The sequence below is a fragment of the Dromiciops gliroides genome, chromosome 4, assembly GCF_019393635.1.
Source record: "Dromiciops gliroides isolate mDroGli1 chromosome 4, mDroGli1.pri, whole genome shotgun sequence".
Taxonomy (NCBI): Eukaryota; Metazoa; Chordata; class Mammalia; order Microbiotheria; family Microbiotheriidae; genus Dromiciops; species Dromiciops gliroides.
Window position 1 is genome coordinate 189,008,286 of NC_057864.1, and position 15,110 is coordinate 189,023,395.

The 15,110-nt window shown below is 49.4% G+C and overlaps 1 protein-coding gene across 3 annotated transcripts in view; it reads left to right on the forward strand.

Annotated features, from left to right (window-relative positions):
* The window catches only part of ITGA3 (integrin subunit alpha 3), a 35,459-nt gene that overhangs the window by 3,357 nt on the left and 16,992 nt on the right, over positions 1 to 15,110 (forward strand). For all 3 annotated transcript variants that reach the window (XM_043963702.1, XM_043963704.1, XM_043963703.1), the window contains exons 2-6: positions 9,046 to 9,173; positions 9,670 to 9,749; positions 11,789 to 12,038; positions 13,642 to 13,728; positions 14,782 to 14,989. In XM_043963702.1, the coding sequence (XP_043819637.1) occupies positions 9,046 to 9,173; positions 9,670 to 9,749; positions 11,789 to 12,038; positions 13,642 to 13,728; positions 14,782 to 14,989 (753 nt within the window). The remainder of the gene's footprint in view (positions 1 to 9,045; positions 9,174 to 9,669; positions 9,750 to 11,788; positions 12,039 to 13,641; positions 13,729 to 14,781; positions 14,990 to 15,110) is intronic.

A 15,110-nucleotide genomic window follows, 5' to 3' on the forward strand; every position in this document is an offset into this window, starting at 1 on the left:
GTTCCTGCCCCAAGGCTCTGATGGTCTGTAATTCCACAAACCTTCCCCTGCTTCCCTGAGTGGGAATTATCATAGTGGGATGAGGGCTCAGCTCCCCTGTGGCAAATGAGCTAAAGCTTTGGGTACCTGAGTCTCCCTCTCCACTTTGCCCCAAGCATCGTCTTCAGGACATCTCAAAGCACCACTGCTCAGAATCACAGAATTTGAGACCTATAAAGGACTCCTTCCTCTTGCCCTGAAATGTCCTTTTCGGGTTTTTTTGTGTGTGTGTGCAGAGATTCTGGATCGCTCTGTGACAACTGGATAGGATCCTAGACCTACCTGACCCTGGAAATGTAGGTCATGTGTGGGGAGGGGAGGGGTATGTATAAGAAGGGTGAAGAAATTGTGATTTCTAGGTCCCTTGGGGATGTTTTCAGTCTCTTGTTTGGCCAGAGACCCCTCAGCAGGGCCAGATGGGCTTGGATAGAGACGATCAGCTGCGTATCCAGATGTGAACAGCTGCCTGAAAAGTCAAGCTGTGAACTGAAACCTTCTGGTCGGGGCCTTGAGCTATTGGACCAAGACACCTAGGTTCCTCTGGGGAAAGGAGAGAATCAAAGATGTAGATGAACTAGCATTCTGGTCCCTGATGGACACCTTGCAATTCAGCTAACAAATGCCAACATAGCACCTTCTGTGTGCCAGGTGGTATGCAGTGAGCAGGTGGGTGTCTTCTCAGGCTGATGTACTGATCTCCCTTCAGGATGGTGGTCCATCCCCCCCCCCAACACACACACATATGTGACCTAGATTTCCAGGTTCAGTTAATTCTAGGACCATACCCAGTTGACACAGAGAGACCCAGAATCTCTGAGCTCAAAAAACCCTGAAGCCTTCATTTGGGGGCAAGGGGAAGGAGGCAGCAGACCAGAAAGTCCCTTATAACTCTCAAATTCTACGATTCTGAACAGCGGTGCTTTGAGATCCTCAGGTGAAGAGAAGATGCAGAGCATGCCTCCTTGGAATGAGCAAAGGGAGAAGCCGATACTGTTTCTTGAAGATAATGTATTCCAGGGCCTGTCACTTTTTTACCTAACAAGAGCCTAGTATTTATGTAGTGCTATAATACCATGCATGCATGTACACATGCATGTGTATGTATATGTATGTGTGTGCTTGCATGCACACACATATTCCTGTGTTGCGTGTCACATGTCATTTGTGTGTGTTTGATCCTCTCAACAACCCTGAGAGGTAGGTGCTATTATTATCCCCATTTTACAGATGAGGAAACTGAGGCTGAGACAGGTCCAGTGCCTCCCAGAGTCCAAGTACAACACTCTGCCCACTGTGCTGCCTAAGAATACTAGGTTTCAGGAAGCCCAATTTAGTTGATTTCAGGGGCAAGAGTTCCAGCTGGAGCAGACATGACCCTACTAGGGCCTAGCTCTTCCCTTTCCCCTGGACTGGCACCGGAGAGCACTATGGGAAGAGAAGGCTGTGGGTCTAGAGGCAGGCAGTAGTGGCTACTGTGATCTCTGGAAATATGCTCCCTGTAGGGTAGGCTGAGCTAGCTAGCACTTCCTGGGCGTAGTGCCAGGTAGAGGAGGGCAGCAGCCAAGGCCTTAGGCACCCATAACAGAGGGTGAACCTCCTTTGTCCTATCTCTGCTTCAGAAGCCAGTGAGAGAGTCTTTCACCTTGGAAGAAATGGACTTGTATGCCAGCTTCTTCTGGCAAGGAGGAAAAGGTTGGTGGGGGTGGGGTCTTTTTTTCATCAAGTGGGCTTGCAAGTGGACATTTCTCAGGATCCAGAAGGGAGGAAGACATACAGAAAGTAGGAAGTGAGAGGCAGTTAGGTGGTACAGTGGATAAAGCACTGGCCCTGGATTCAGGAGGACCTGAGTTCAAATCTGACCTCAGACATTTGACACTTACTAGCTGTGTGACCCTGGGCAAGTCACTTAACCCTTGTTCCACCAAAAAAAAAAAAAAGTGGGAAGTGAGGGAAAAGGTATCCAATCATCCCTTCCTCTTTCAGGTCATAATGAAGTGTTAGCTAGTCCATAGGTAGAGGAGCTAGCAAAGCTGGCCTTGACACATCCTTTAAGCCTACACTGAGTGCTTTCCCCTAGCCCTGTCTTTCTCTTCTTTATCTCTTTCTCTCCTCCATTACTTTCCCCCCTTATCCCTTTCTAGTTCTTCCCCATTACTTTCTCTTTCCCCTTCCCCATCACTTTCTCCCCATCTCTCTCTGCCTCATCTCCCCCCATTTTCTCTCTCCATCTTTTTCTTCCCCATCTCTTTCCCTTCCTCTCTCTTACCCTACCTCTCCCCCACCACATCTCTTTCCCGCCCATTTCTTTCTCTCCCCATTTCTTTCTTCCCCCTTTGCCCCAATCATTCTTTTTCCTCTCCCTCCTCCCCTATCACTTTCTCCCCTTCTCTCCCTTTCTCCCCACTTCTCTCCTCTCTTTCCCATCCATCCGGTTACTCTGGCTTGAGGAGCTGAGTCACTGGTGGGGAGAGGGCAATGTGGGGCGGGGGGGATGAGGGTAGAGGAAGCCTGCTGTTCCATCTTGGGCATTGTAGAGCTTTGCAGCTACCAGGGGAGAGTCCTCCAGGGAGATGTCTAATTCAGGAAACAGGGTTGGCACCGAGCTGGGATCCAGGCAGCAGGGAGCTGCTGCCCCTAGGCAGAACATGCTCCTTCCCTCTTCTTACTGCTCCTATCCCTTTGTGGAAGATTGACCTTAAATCAGAAACAACAGATCCAGAAGCAGGGTGGTTCCCGGAGGCAGCTTCACTGAGTGTTGGCTCCTGGGACCTAACTTTGCTTGGGTGCTCACTAGGAGGCCCCATGCCCTTTCTGGAACTGAATTTGTCCTGCCCACTCTTATTGGGAGGAGGGGAAGAAGGGAGATCTACCTGAAACTTCCCCCCACCAACTAATCTCTCCAAAGTGAAGCATTTGAAGAAAGCTTCAAAGCTGTTGTTACCCTATACCCTGCCCTCCCCCTCCCCCTTGGCCTTGCCCCAGCCTGCCTTTGCCTTCTTTGGAGTGATGGATGCTGATGCCCCTAACCCTCCTGAGTCCCATTTCCTCGCTTTTATCACTTCTGCTCTTTCTCTACTTTGATGCTCCATTAGCTTTGAACTACGGGGGAGTCGAGCTAGGGGAAGAAGCATCACTTTCCAGTGCTTCTGTTCCCCAGAGTCTGGGAGGGGCTCAGCTACCTTATAGGAAAGAGGATGCGAAAAGCTGCTGTCTGGCAGGGGTTTGTAAGGTTCCTTCGATCATCTTGCCTCCCTTTCCCAAAAACCCTCTCAGAGAGACGAGAGGGGAAGTACCATCTGTGCATGAAAGAATTGTGATCTTGGGCTAGTCCCTTATCCCTGGACCTCAGTTTCCTCATTTGTAAAAAGATAGAGTAGATAGTTCAAAATTGAAAGTTCAGGGTTTCGGCTCTAGAACTCTGATGCTGAGTTATTGGGAAGAGGGAGAATCCCCATTCTTGTCTGCTCCATCCCTTTTGATGTTTAAACCCATTTCAGCATATTAAGATTTGCCTTAGGGGCAGCTAGATAGCACAGTGGATAGAGCACCGGCCCTGGAGTCAGGAGTACCTGAGTTCAAATCCAGCCTCAGACACTTAACACTTACTAGCTGTGTGACCCTGGGCAAGTCACTTAACCCCAATTGCCTCACTTAAAAAAAAAAAAAAGATTTGCCTTGGTGTCCCAACCAGAAGAGACAGAGTCCTTTAAAAAAATCTGGCAGACTGGCACCAAGAAAAATACCAGGCTGAGGGAAGGAGGGCTCCTCCCCCACCCCACCACTAGACGTTGCCCAAAACCTCCTTGGTTGAAAGGGTGGGGATTATCTATTCAACAAACATTTATTTAGTACTTAGTATGTGCCAAGTGCTGTGCTTCTCAATCCTGAACATAGTTTGGGAAAGTCGCGTTCTTGGCATACAAGGGCTCCTTATTCTGCCTCTGGTTGGGGTTAGGGTGGGAAGGGAAGGATGTGCAATGTACTTCACACCTTCAGGTTTTTCTTCTTTCATTGAAGGGTTTAGGGAAAGAGATGGGGCTGTGTGATTTTTTTTCACTGCCTGACCTCTCTGGCTCCTTCCAGGGTACTCTGGGGTGGGAGGAAAATTAGTGGGACCTCAGAATGGAAAATACTTGGAGCTCAGTGGAGCAGAGACCCCTTCCCATCTTCCCTTGATGGCTTTAGTTTGGCTACTTTCCCTGATTGTTTTGGCTCTCTTTCTGACTCTTGACAGGGTACTTACCCCTTTCTAGATAGATTTGAGTGGAGGGAGGCTGCATTAGGTTGGATACCAGAGCCGGAGAGACCGTGGATATAGAGAGGAATCCTGGGTCTCAGAAATTAGCCAGGGACCAGAGCAAATATTCCTGTTTTTCCTTGAGTGGAAGGATGGGGGCCATACAGCCTTCTTTACTCGTCTTCCCTGGGACTTGAGGATCTAGGAGTAGGGTGGAGGGAGGGGATGAGTTGAGTGATCAGGAAAGAGTGAAGGAACAGACTATTTCTGAAACAAAAATCCATGCCCATCTCCCTCTCTCCACATTCTCCTGTGCTGCCTCTGCCCTATTGCCTGGCCCATGGATGAATGAGATGCTGAAGCCTTACATAGGATCACAGATTTAGAGCTGAAAGGGACTCTGGAAGCCTTTGAGTGCAACTGCCATCATTTTACAGGGAAGGAAACTGAGGCACACAAAGGGCAAGTGACCTTGCCCATGGGCCCACAGTTGGTATTGTAGGCAAGACTTGGACTCAGTTCTCTCCTATGTCAAGTGGACTACCCACAACGACCATAACTTTTTTTGGGGGGGGCAGGAGGCAATGAGGGTTAAGTGACTTGCCCCGGGTCACACAGCTAGTAAGTGTCAAGCCCAGTTCAGTCATGATGAGCTCCAGACGTACCTTTGCCACCTGTTTCTTATGCCTGTTGTTGTTCAGTCATGTTCAACTCTTCCTGACCCTGTGGACCTCTGTCCATTGGGCTTTCTTGTCAAAGATACTGGAATGGTTGGCCACTTCCTTTCCAGTGGATCACCAATCAATAGACAAACAGAGGTAAAGTGACTTGCCCAAAGTCACACAGCTAGGAAGTTTCTGAGGTTAGATTTGAACTCAGGTCTTCCTGACTCTGAGCCCAGCACTCTATCCACTATGCCATCTGGCTGGCTCTCTTCATGTGCCGCCTTGTTGCTTGTTTGCTTTAATTCAGTCATGTCTGACTCTTCATGACCCCATTTCAGGTTTTCTTGGCAAAGATACTAGAGTGGTCTGCCATTTCCCTTTCCAGCTCATTTTAGAAATGAGAAAACTGAGGCAAAGAGGGTGAAGTGACTTGCCCAGGGTCACACAGCTAGTAAGTGTCTGAGGGCAGATTTGAACTCAGGTCTTCCTAATGCCAGGCCCCAGCAGTCTTTCCACTGTGCCACCTGGCTGCCCATAATCCTAACTCGAATGGTGCTTCTGCAGAGAAATGTCTCCAGTCTAGCCTCTTCCTCTCCACCCTTGTTTTGTGTTGTTCCTGTGTGCTCAACAGGATGGCTTGTAATATCTGTGTTGGTGTCTCTTCGCCAAACTCTGAGATGCCACAAGACTAAGACCAAATCTAAATTTTGTATCTTTCCTTGCTGCTGACACAGTGCTTTGCATATAGTCAATATCTGGAGAACTGAATTGACCATCGTCTAGAAAAAAAACCCAGCCAGCCAAACTGGGTTACACTAGTGTCAGTCACCCCAGCCCCAAATGCTACCACTGTTCTTACCTGTTCTTCCTCTGTCCCTGATGCCTTCATCCCTCTACCCTCCACCTTTTCCCCAACCTAGCACAGAACTCTGGAGGCGTGATCTGCTCCATCCTGGGCAAGGAGCCAGTGGGACTGGAGGGGCCTCTGAGCCAGGAGCTAAAAATACCCAGGGGCTGGTGGGGGGGGGTGTTGCGGGAAGGTTCCCTGTGGAATCTCTAGGGGGGGAGGGGATTGGATCCGGATGGAATGGGGGGGGGTGACTTGTTTCTGAGCATCCCTTCTTTCCCGCCCCCTCCTCAGTGTCCACAGACTGAGGGCTTGCACTGAGGATGGAGGAGGTGAGGGGTAGGCAGACAGTTGACTGACTTAGATTCTGCTTGCTCGAGACTAGAAGGAGGCTATTTCGGGGAATGAGAGGGGAGGGCTGGTTTACAAGCCAGAGCATGCCAGCTGTCCAGCAAGGCAGGATGTTGTCTGGGCTGGGGAAGAGGGAACCCTAGCACTCCCCCTCCTTTCTCTCCCCCAACCCCTACCCCGGGTTGAGAAGCAGGGGCAGCCTCTCCAATCCAAGCAGAGAGGGTGGAGAGAAATCTCAGCTACATTTCATCGATGGAATCTGGGTTGGACCTTCCCTAGGTCCCCCTTCCTCCTATTCCATCAATGACCAAAACCATCTTGAGGTCATTTTGGCCATCCCCTTGCCTCCAGGCAGAACCATGTCCAGTCCAGACAGCTCTATTGTGCTTAACATCCCCCACCCATTCCATTACTCATGTTTGGGTATCCCTGGAGTTGGGAAGGCCTATAGGCTAGTGAACCTTGGCCTCTCCGGCTCTGGTGTTAACCTATGCCCTCCTAATGACCATCTTTACACTCCTCGGGCAATTCTGATCCCCTCTTCAGCCTGACCAACCTGGTAGGCAGGGGTCTGCTGGAGCATGCTCAAACGGGGAGAGCTGATTTGTTAAATTTTCAGTATGAACATTGACATCTCAGAAATCAATAAACTACACAAATTAGGACTTGGTTTATTATCATATTGATCGTTTAAATTTTAAAAAGTTATGGAGATTATAATAATGCAGATGAAACATAAAAGTGTGTCCTGGGGTTCAGAAAATTAGCCATTTACCAGCACACTGCAGCTGATAGGGTGGGAATTCCAGGAGAAATGAGACTCAGGATTTCTGGTTTCATCAGTTGCATTCCCATGCATAAGGAAGTTGGGTGGCAATTAATTAAAAAGTGGCCCAGTGGCCTGGGTCATCTTTCCCACCCCACTCCACCTCTGGCTCCTGGCCCTTGTGATGAGGGGGTGGGGTAGCAGGCTCTAGTGGGTCATCAGTCACCAAAGATCAGTGTGGCTTTTCTTGCCCCTTCCTGTATCAGATTAGGAAGTGACTAACAGGGGGCTGACAGGGCAGGGCTGGCACCTGGCCAGCCTTGTGTGTGTTGGTACTGCCAAGGAAAGGGGAGGGGGACTCCGCTTAAACCCCCTCCCTCCTCCTATAGAACAAAGCTTTTGCTGTTGAGGTGTGTAGGGAAATAGAGGTTGTGTCCTGCTCCCCACTCCTAGGCTCCTCAGGCTCCACATTCCTGACGTGAGAAGGGAGGGATCTCCAAGTCTCTGCATGCCCAGGGTTTGCACCTCTTCTCCCACTCCCATCTGCTCCTCATCAGCAATTCAGAGTCGCTGACTGGAGGCAGAGATTTCACCCTGACGTTGCTCTCGGCTCTGCCTCGATGCCACGTGTCAAAGGGCAAGAGAGAGGAATAAAAAAAGCCAGCGGTGGGTGGGTAGGTGGAATGGAGGGAGAGAAGTAAACATGAGGCCCCCTTGGGCCAAGAATTGGATTAGAACCTAGGAAATAGGGCAGGGAGCAGTAGCCCTGATAGAACCTAGTCCTTGTGTGGCCTGTGGGGGAGCAAGGGAAGCAGCCATGAACATCTCTGGCCTCACTGTCTCTCAGCATGTATCTGGTTGACCCTCTCCTCTGGTTTGAGGTGGGGAAATGGAGAGCAGAGGAATGCCTGGAAGCTCTGGAGTCTGTCATGTACCCCCCCACTCTGGCCCCCACCCTAGCCAGCCTTACTCCCCAGCCTTAGCTATCAGTTGCTGGAGCAGCACTAAGTCTCTTCATGCCCTTAGAGAGTTAGACAAGAAGTGACCAGGGCCGGGGCAGCTAGGTGGCACAGTGGATAGAGCACCAGCCCTGGATTCAGGAGGACTTGAGTTCAAATCTGGCCTCAGATACTTAACACTTACTAGCTGTGTGACCCTGGGCAAGTCACTTAACCCCAATTGCCTCACCAAAAAATAAAAAAATTAAAAAGAAGTGACCAGGGCCTCCCTGAACGGGGGTGACAGCCCTCTGTGTCATGGGCCTAGAAACACCTCAATTTCACAGCATATTCAATATCAGGGTGAGAGAGAATAAGGAGCAGAAGATGACACTCCTGGGTGACTCGAAGGATGGTGGCATCTTCCATAGGAATAGGGACATTCGGAAGAGAGGTGGGTTTAGGGAAAGAATGAATGAATTCTCTTTCAGAAATGTTGACTCCAAAAAGTGGAGAAGTGAGAGGAGAGGCAGTGGAGGCATTGAATGTGCATCCCCAAAGCTTTCTCTAGAGGTTCAATTGAAGAAAGCAAGGAGAGATGTGGACCAATGACTCGAGAAGGTTTGGGTTTAGTGAGGGTTTTATAAGATGGTAAAGATTTGGGCAGGTAGAAGGGAAGGATCAAATAGGTGAGAAGATTCTGAAGACTGGGGAGGAGGAGGGAGGGTAATTGTGGGGACCATCTGCAGGAGAAGACGGGAGGAGATGGGATTGCATTTGTTGGACAGTTTAGCCTTGGAGAGAAGGAGGGCCACATGGTCATCAGAGAGTAAAGGAGAAAAGGATAGGGGATGCAGTAAAGGGCTTGTAGGTGCAGCGGAGGGGAGAAGGGGGAGCTCCTAGCGAACAGCCTTCATGTCCTCAGTGCTGGAGAGGAAGGCCCTTGGGCTTTACTTGGATGCTCGTGTACCTCTCAGTGACGTGTTGGACTTTCTGAGGATGAACCTTCTCCCCAGGGAAGGGGAGAGCTGAGGCTTGCAGAGGCAGTCCTCAGGCTGTTTGGTCAGGGAAAGGACCCGGCTGTCCCATCCTGTCTGGTATGGCTCCCCTTTTCTGAGAATGGGCTTCCCCCTACCTTGGACGGTGCCCTTCCTGAGAGCCCAATGTTAGTCTGACCTCTAGTCTCTTTTCTACCCCCTTAGACTCCTTGCCGGTGCTCCCCGAGACCTTGCCATACCTGATGGCTACACCAACCGGACAGGTGCAGTCTACCTGTGCCCCCTCAGCGCTCAGACAGATGACTGTGAACGGATGCATATAGAGGAAAAAAGTAAGGGGGAGGGGCTTCAACTCTCTTGCCCTGAGTATTCCCTTTGGGCAACACCCAAAGTATTATGGGGGCGGGGGGGGGGGCGGGGGGGTGGTTCAGAGGGAAGAGGAGATGAGGTCACCGTCCTCAAAGGGAGATCACAGACCCTGCCCTTAGGCAGGGGATAGAGTGGGGCGTAGAGCCATAGATCACCCTGGGAGGAAGAGGAGGGGAACATTCCATGGAACTGAGACAGAAGGGAAGGACTAGTCCAGGGGAGAGGAGGATAGTGTCCAGGGTGTGGGGAATGGCTTAAAGGAAGATCCCAGGGCCAGGGAAGGCTAGGTTAGGGACATTTTAGGGCTAGGTCAGTTCAACTGCAATACAGAGTCTGATCTGCCAGTTGTCAGCCCTTGAGTAGTTCAGGGGTTCTAGAAATGTACAAGTGAGCTTGTGTGTTTCTGTGGGCTGTGCCCCCTTGGCCTTCTCCTCCCCTCACTCCTGCCTTTGCTCTCAGGTGATCCCAGGCAGCACATTATTGAGGACATGTGGCTTGGGGTGACAGTGGCCAGCCAGGGACCTGCGGGCAGAGTGTTGGTGAGTGGGTGAATGTGACTTGGGTCATCCACAGCTCCCGTGCTTCCCTTGTATCTTCCAAACTATTCAGATCTCCCTGGCGAGTGGAGGGAATGTGACATGGCAGGCAACAAACCAGGAATATGAGTACCTGGGCCTCGGAGAACAATATATGTGTGTGCCAGGGCTCCCCAGGGGGTTCTGCTGCTCTTGCCAGACTGGGAGAGGCACAGCCCTAGACCATGTCTCACTGCTCTTCCTAGCCCCTAGGGTGCCCACCCTTCGTGGGAACAAGCTGAGCGAGCCTCTGGGAGGAAAGGGCAGAAGGGGCCCCGGGCGGCACAAACTTGGCTCTAATTGCTTCCTTTGGGAGGGAGGCGGGGCAATGGGAGCCAGGAAGAAGTGGCACAGTTCCTGGGGAACCTCGCCTGCTCCTCCGGCCTGGGCTTCAGGAGCTCCTGTGTACCTTAGAGCACTCTCTGGAATCTTCTAGTGCCTGTTGCCCACCTTCCCCTCCCCAGTGCTGCTCTTCATCACCCTCCCTACTGCCACCCTCAGGCCTCAGTTCTTCCTCGGTGCCAGCTATTCTCATGTCCAGCCCATCACTTCTGGGGGGACAAAATTCTGGAGACCCAGTTTGGACTGATTCTAGATTCTTATCAGATATAACTTCGGGTCTAGAATTCTGCCAGTGAACTCTTCTGGACTCCCTCATACTTGGCCGTTTCTAGATCGGTCCAGTTCTAGAACAATAATGATGATGATGCTGAGCTAGCATTTATACAGCACTTTGCAAATATGATCTCCTTTGATCCTCACAATAACCCTGGGAGGTAGGTGCTATTATTACCCCCATTTTACAGATAAGAAAACAGAGGCAGACAAAGGTTAAGTGCCCAGGATTATTTGGCTTTTGAGTATTGGTGATCAGATTTGAACTCAGGCCATCCTGACTCCAGGACTAGTAACCACTATAGCATCTAGCAGACTTCTCCCCAACTCTACTTGTTTTAGTGGGGTTTTTTAGTGCTTTTTGGTATTTTTTGGAAAAGTTATTACATTTGGAACTATTCTAAAGCTGTTATTTTTTTTTAAATGTTGCAGGTTCCAAAAAAAAACCCTATGATAATAATTAATTATAATAACAACAATAATAATTTTTATATAGCCCTTTAAAGTCAGCAAATCATTTTATGTTATTTTATGAGATCCTCATAACAACCTGTGAAGTAGCTACTATTATTATTTTCTTTTTACAGATTAGGAAACTGAGGCTGGGAGTTGTTAAGTGCTACGCTCAAGGTTACAGAGCTAATAAGAGTCTGAGGCAGAATTTGAACTCATGTCATCCTGACTCCAAGTCCCTTCCAACTCTTTCCACTTTGTAACGTAGAGCAAGCATACATGATCAAGAGCCCTCACACACAACTATCTAATTCTAGGTCAACATCTGTTTTTGTTTTCTGTTTGTTTTTACTCTAAGAGGACAGAGTAGGGGGGGGGGGACAGGCAGGACATCTCTAACTTACTCTGTAACTAGTTTCTTTTTGGTCTCTGAGCCAAGAACTGCCCCCAACTCATCCTTCTGTGTTAATTCCCCAGACTCCCTTGTTTTCCAAGGAATCATGCTCCCTTTCCCTCTCCTCCCTCCCAGGGGGAATCTAATACACGCAGAAAGGATGCTTAGTTTCAAGAGTTAATGGTAGAAGGGCAGCTAGGTGGCGCAGTGGATAGAGCACTAACCCTGGAGTCAGGAGTACCTGAGTTCAAATCCAGCCTCAGACACTTAACACTTACTAGCTGTGTGACCCTGGGCAAGTCACTTAACCCCAATTGCCTCACCAAAAAAAAAAAAAAAAAAAGGAGTTAATGGTAGAAATGAAAAAAACCAACCCAGGACTTCCTTCTTTCCCACTCCCAGAACAACAAAGGAGACCCAGTGAGAGAGGTCAAAGGGACAAGCAAACAACTGCCTGTCTCAGTCCCTGGCTGTGGGGTCTCCAGTGTGATATAGAGGATGGCTTATGACAAAGGTATTTTTTTGGGGGGGGTGTCCTCAGGTCTGTGCCCATCGCTATACCAAGGTACTGTGGTCAGGCTCAGAGGACCAGCGGCGGATGGTGGGCAAGTGTTACGTGCGGGGCAATGATCTACAACTGGACTCCAGCGATGACTGGCAGACCTACCACAATGAGATGTGTAACAGCAACATAGACTACCTGGGCACAGGCATGTGCCAGCTGGGCACCAGTGGGGGCTTCACCCAGAACACTGTGTACTTTGGGGCACCTGGTGCCTACAACTGGAAAGGTGAGTAAGAACAAGTGGTGAGTGGTAGATGCCATGTAGCCCAGGCCAGCAGTAGGAGCATCAGACAGACCTTTTCATGACCAACCAGGGTGGGAAGATGGACTTGCTGTCAATGACTACTTCCTCCCCTCTCCCATCCTGACCCATCATCCATTCTCCACATGCTCCAGCTGTAGCTTCAGCCTTTTTCTAATTGGGGCTGAGCTTCCAGCTTCCCTTTTTTCTTCTTGTTGATTGAAACAACAGGTGAGATCCTTCACTGGGGACAGTCAGTGTGGAGCTTCATCTCCCTACTACTGTAGGCCAAGTGGCTCGACTTGGCTCTTTCTCTGTTGTAGATTTCTCCCTTTCTTTCTCCTCCCTTCCTAGATTCTTCCCTCCTTCTTCCTCCTTCCCTTTTCCCCTTATTTCCCTCCCCCTCCTTTTCTCTCTCCTCCATCCTCTCTCTCTCTCTCTCTCTCTGTCTCTGTCCCTCTCCACCTCTCTCCCTCTCCCCCTTCTCTCACTTGCTGTTTCTTTCCTCCTTCTTTCCCTCCCCACCTCTCCTCCTTCCCTTCTCTTTCCCTCTCTCCCCCTTCCTCCCTCTTCCCCCTCTTTCTCTGCCCTTCCTCTCTTCCTTCCCTCCATTCTTCCCCCTTCCTTCTCTTTAACCCCCCTTTCTCTCCCCTTCCCTCCCCCTTCTTCTCCCTTTCATTTTTCCCTTCCCCACTCTCTCCCTTCCCTTCCTTCTTCCCCCTTTTTTCTCCCTCTCACCTTCTCTCTCTCTCCCCCTCCCTCCCTCTCCCTCTCACCTCTCTTTCCCCTTCCCTCCCTCTCCCTTTTTACCTCTCTCCACACAAACATACCCCATGTACCACCATGGCTGCCAAGTAGAGCAAAAGGAGAGCCTCAAGTGGATGTGACTAGCCATTATGGAGAAGCCCAAGAACCAGGTTTTCCCTGGACTGGAACTATCAACCCAGGAGTCAGAGTTTAGAGGAGCAGCAGGATAGATGTGGCTGTAGGCTTTGAATGCAGCCCCTGGAGATAGGGTCTCTTTGTAGTGGTGGGGCCGTAGCAGAATAGAGTAGAAGGGCTCCTGATTTTGGAGTCCCAGGACCTAAAGTAGCATCTTCAATCTGTTCCTTGCTGCCTGTGTGACCTAATTGATTCACTTTTCTGAGCCTCAGTTTCCTCATCTCTAAAATAAAATGGCTTAGTCTGAAATGATTTCTCAGGTCACTACTGACTCGAAGACCCTGCAATCCTTGGATCTTCTTAGAGCTGCTTTCTGGGTTGTAGTCAGTAGAGTTTAGGAAAGGACCTTAGAAGTCATCTAGTCCAACCCTTTTCACAGAGGAAGAAACTGAGGTCCAGAGAGATCAAGTACTTTACCCAAGGTTCACAAGAGATGACAGAGCCAGAATTTGAACCCAAGCCTTTTGACTCCAAGTGGAGCATCTTTTCCCATGCTACTGTGCTTGCCTCCCTAAGGAAGTGTGAGAGGGTCCTTGGAGAGGATGGTGGTAGAGGGCAGGAATGGCTTCTATGGCAATTTCAAGTCAGGAAGAAGAAGGAGGGATGGGCTCTGAGTTCATGCTAATTATTCCTCCTTCCCCTTAAGGCACCACCTACATGATCCAGCGGAAGGATTGGGATTTTTCAGAGCACAGTTACACAGATGAAGAGGACTTGGGGCATCTCTATATTGGTGAGTCCAGGGCTGGAATCCTTGACTGTGGAATGAAGAAGAAAGGCCCTGGTGGGTGGAAGAGAAAGTCTGGTGGTAGGGAATGGATGCCTAGGTATATGAGACAGCTACCCTCTTTTTCAATATCTGTATTCCAATATAATAGGTTTCCTTTGTAAGCCTAAGTATTTTATTTTATGCCTTTAAGAACATGATTCTAAGAAGGGGTTCATAGGCTTCACCAGCCTGCCAAAAGGATCCATAGCACAAGCAAAGGTGAGGTACCCCCCGGTCTATGTTGTACTTCCCAAGAGACGTCAAGGTTGGTGATTAGAACTATATGCATGGGGGCAGCTAGGTGGTGCAGTGGATAAAGCACCAGCCCTGGATTCAGGAGTACCTGAGTTCAAATCCGGCCTCAGACACTTGACACTTACTAGCTGTGTGACCCTGGGCAAGTCATTTAACCCTCATTGCCCCACAAAAAAAAAAAGAACTATATGCAGATGATCCAAAACAACTCTAAAGGTCTTAGGAAAAATGCAATCCATCTACACAGAGAGAACTGATGGTATCTGAATACAGATTGAAGCATATTTTTTTTTGTTAATTCCTTTATCTGAACTTTTGTTTTTGTCTGTTTTCTTTCACAAACTGGCTAATGTGGAAATATTTTGCATGACTGCTCATGTATAGCTTATATTGAATTGCTTGAGTTCTTGGTGGCGGGGGAGGGAGGAAGAGAATTTGGAACACAAAGTTGTTTTGTTTTTTGGGGTTTGGGGTTTTTTTTTGGTGAAGCAGTTGGGGTTAAGTGACTTGCCCAGGTAAATGTCAAGTGTCTGAGGCTGAATTTGAACTCAGGTCCTCCTGAATCCAGGGCCAGTGCTCTATACACTGCACCACCTAGCTGCCCCTGGAATACAAAGTTTTTTTTTTTTTAAATGATGTCAAAATTTGTATTTACATGTAATTTGGGAAAAATAAAATTCTAAACAAACAAACCAAAAAGAACTATATACAGGCTCAGTGCAGTCCCCTGTGACCCAGCTCTTCCTTCTTATCTTTTCCCAGGGTACACAGTACAGGTGGGGAATGGTATCCTGCATCCCGACAGTCTCACCATTGTGGCTGGTGCTCCTCGGCACCGTCACGCAGGCGCTGTCTTTCTCATGAACCTAGAGGCAGGTGGGGAAATGGAGCTGAAGCAGGTGTTGGAGGGGAAGCAGGTGGGTGCCTACTTTGGCAGTGCCATCGCCCTAGCCGACCTCAACAATGACGGGTGAGTGAAACTCTAGATCTGTGATGGACCTTGCCCTTCTCACTAATCAGGCATCACCCATCTCGGCAGAGACGTGTGTAATTGTGCTTCCAGCCATTCTCATTTCCTCATGGATTTGAGA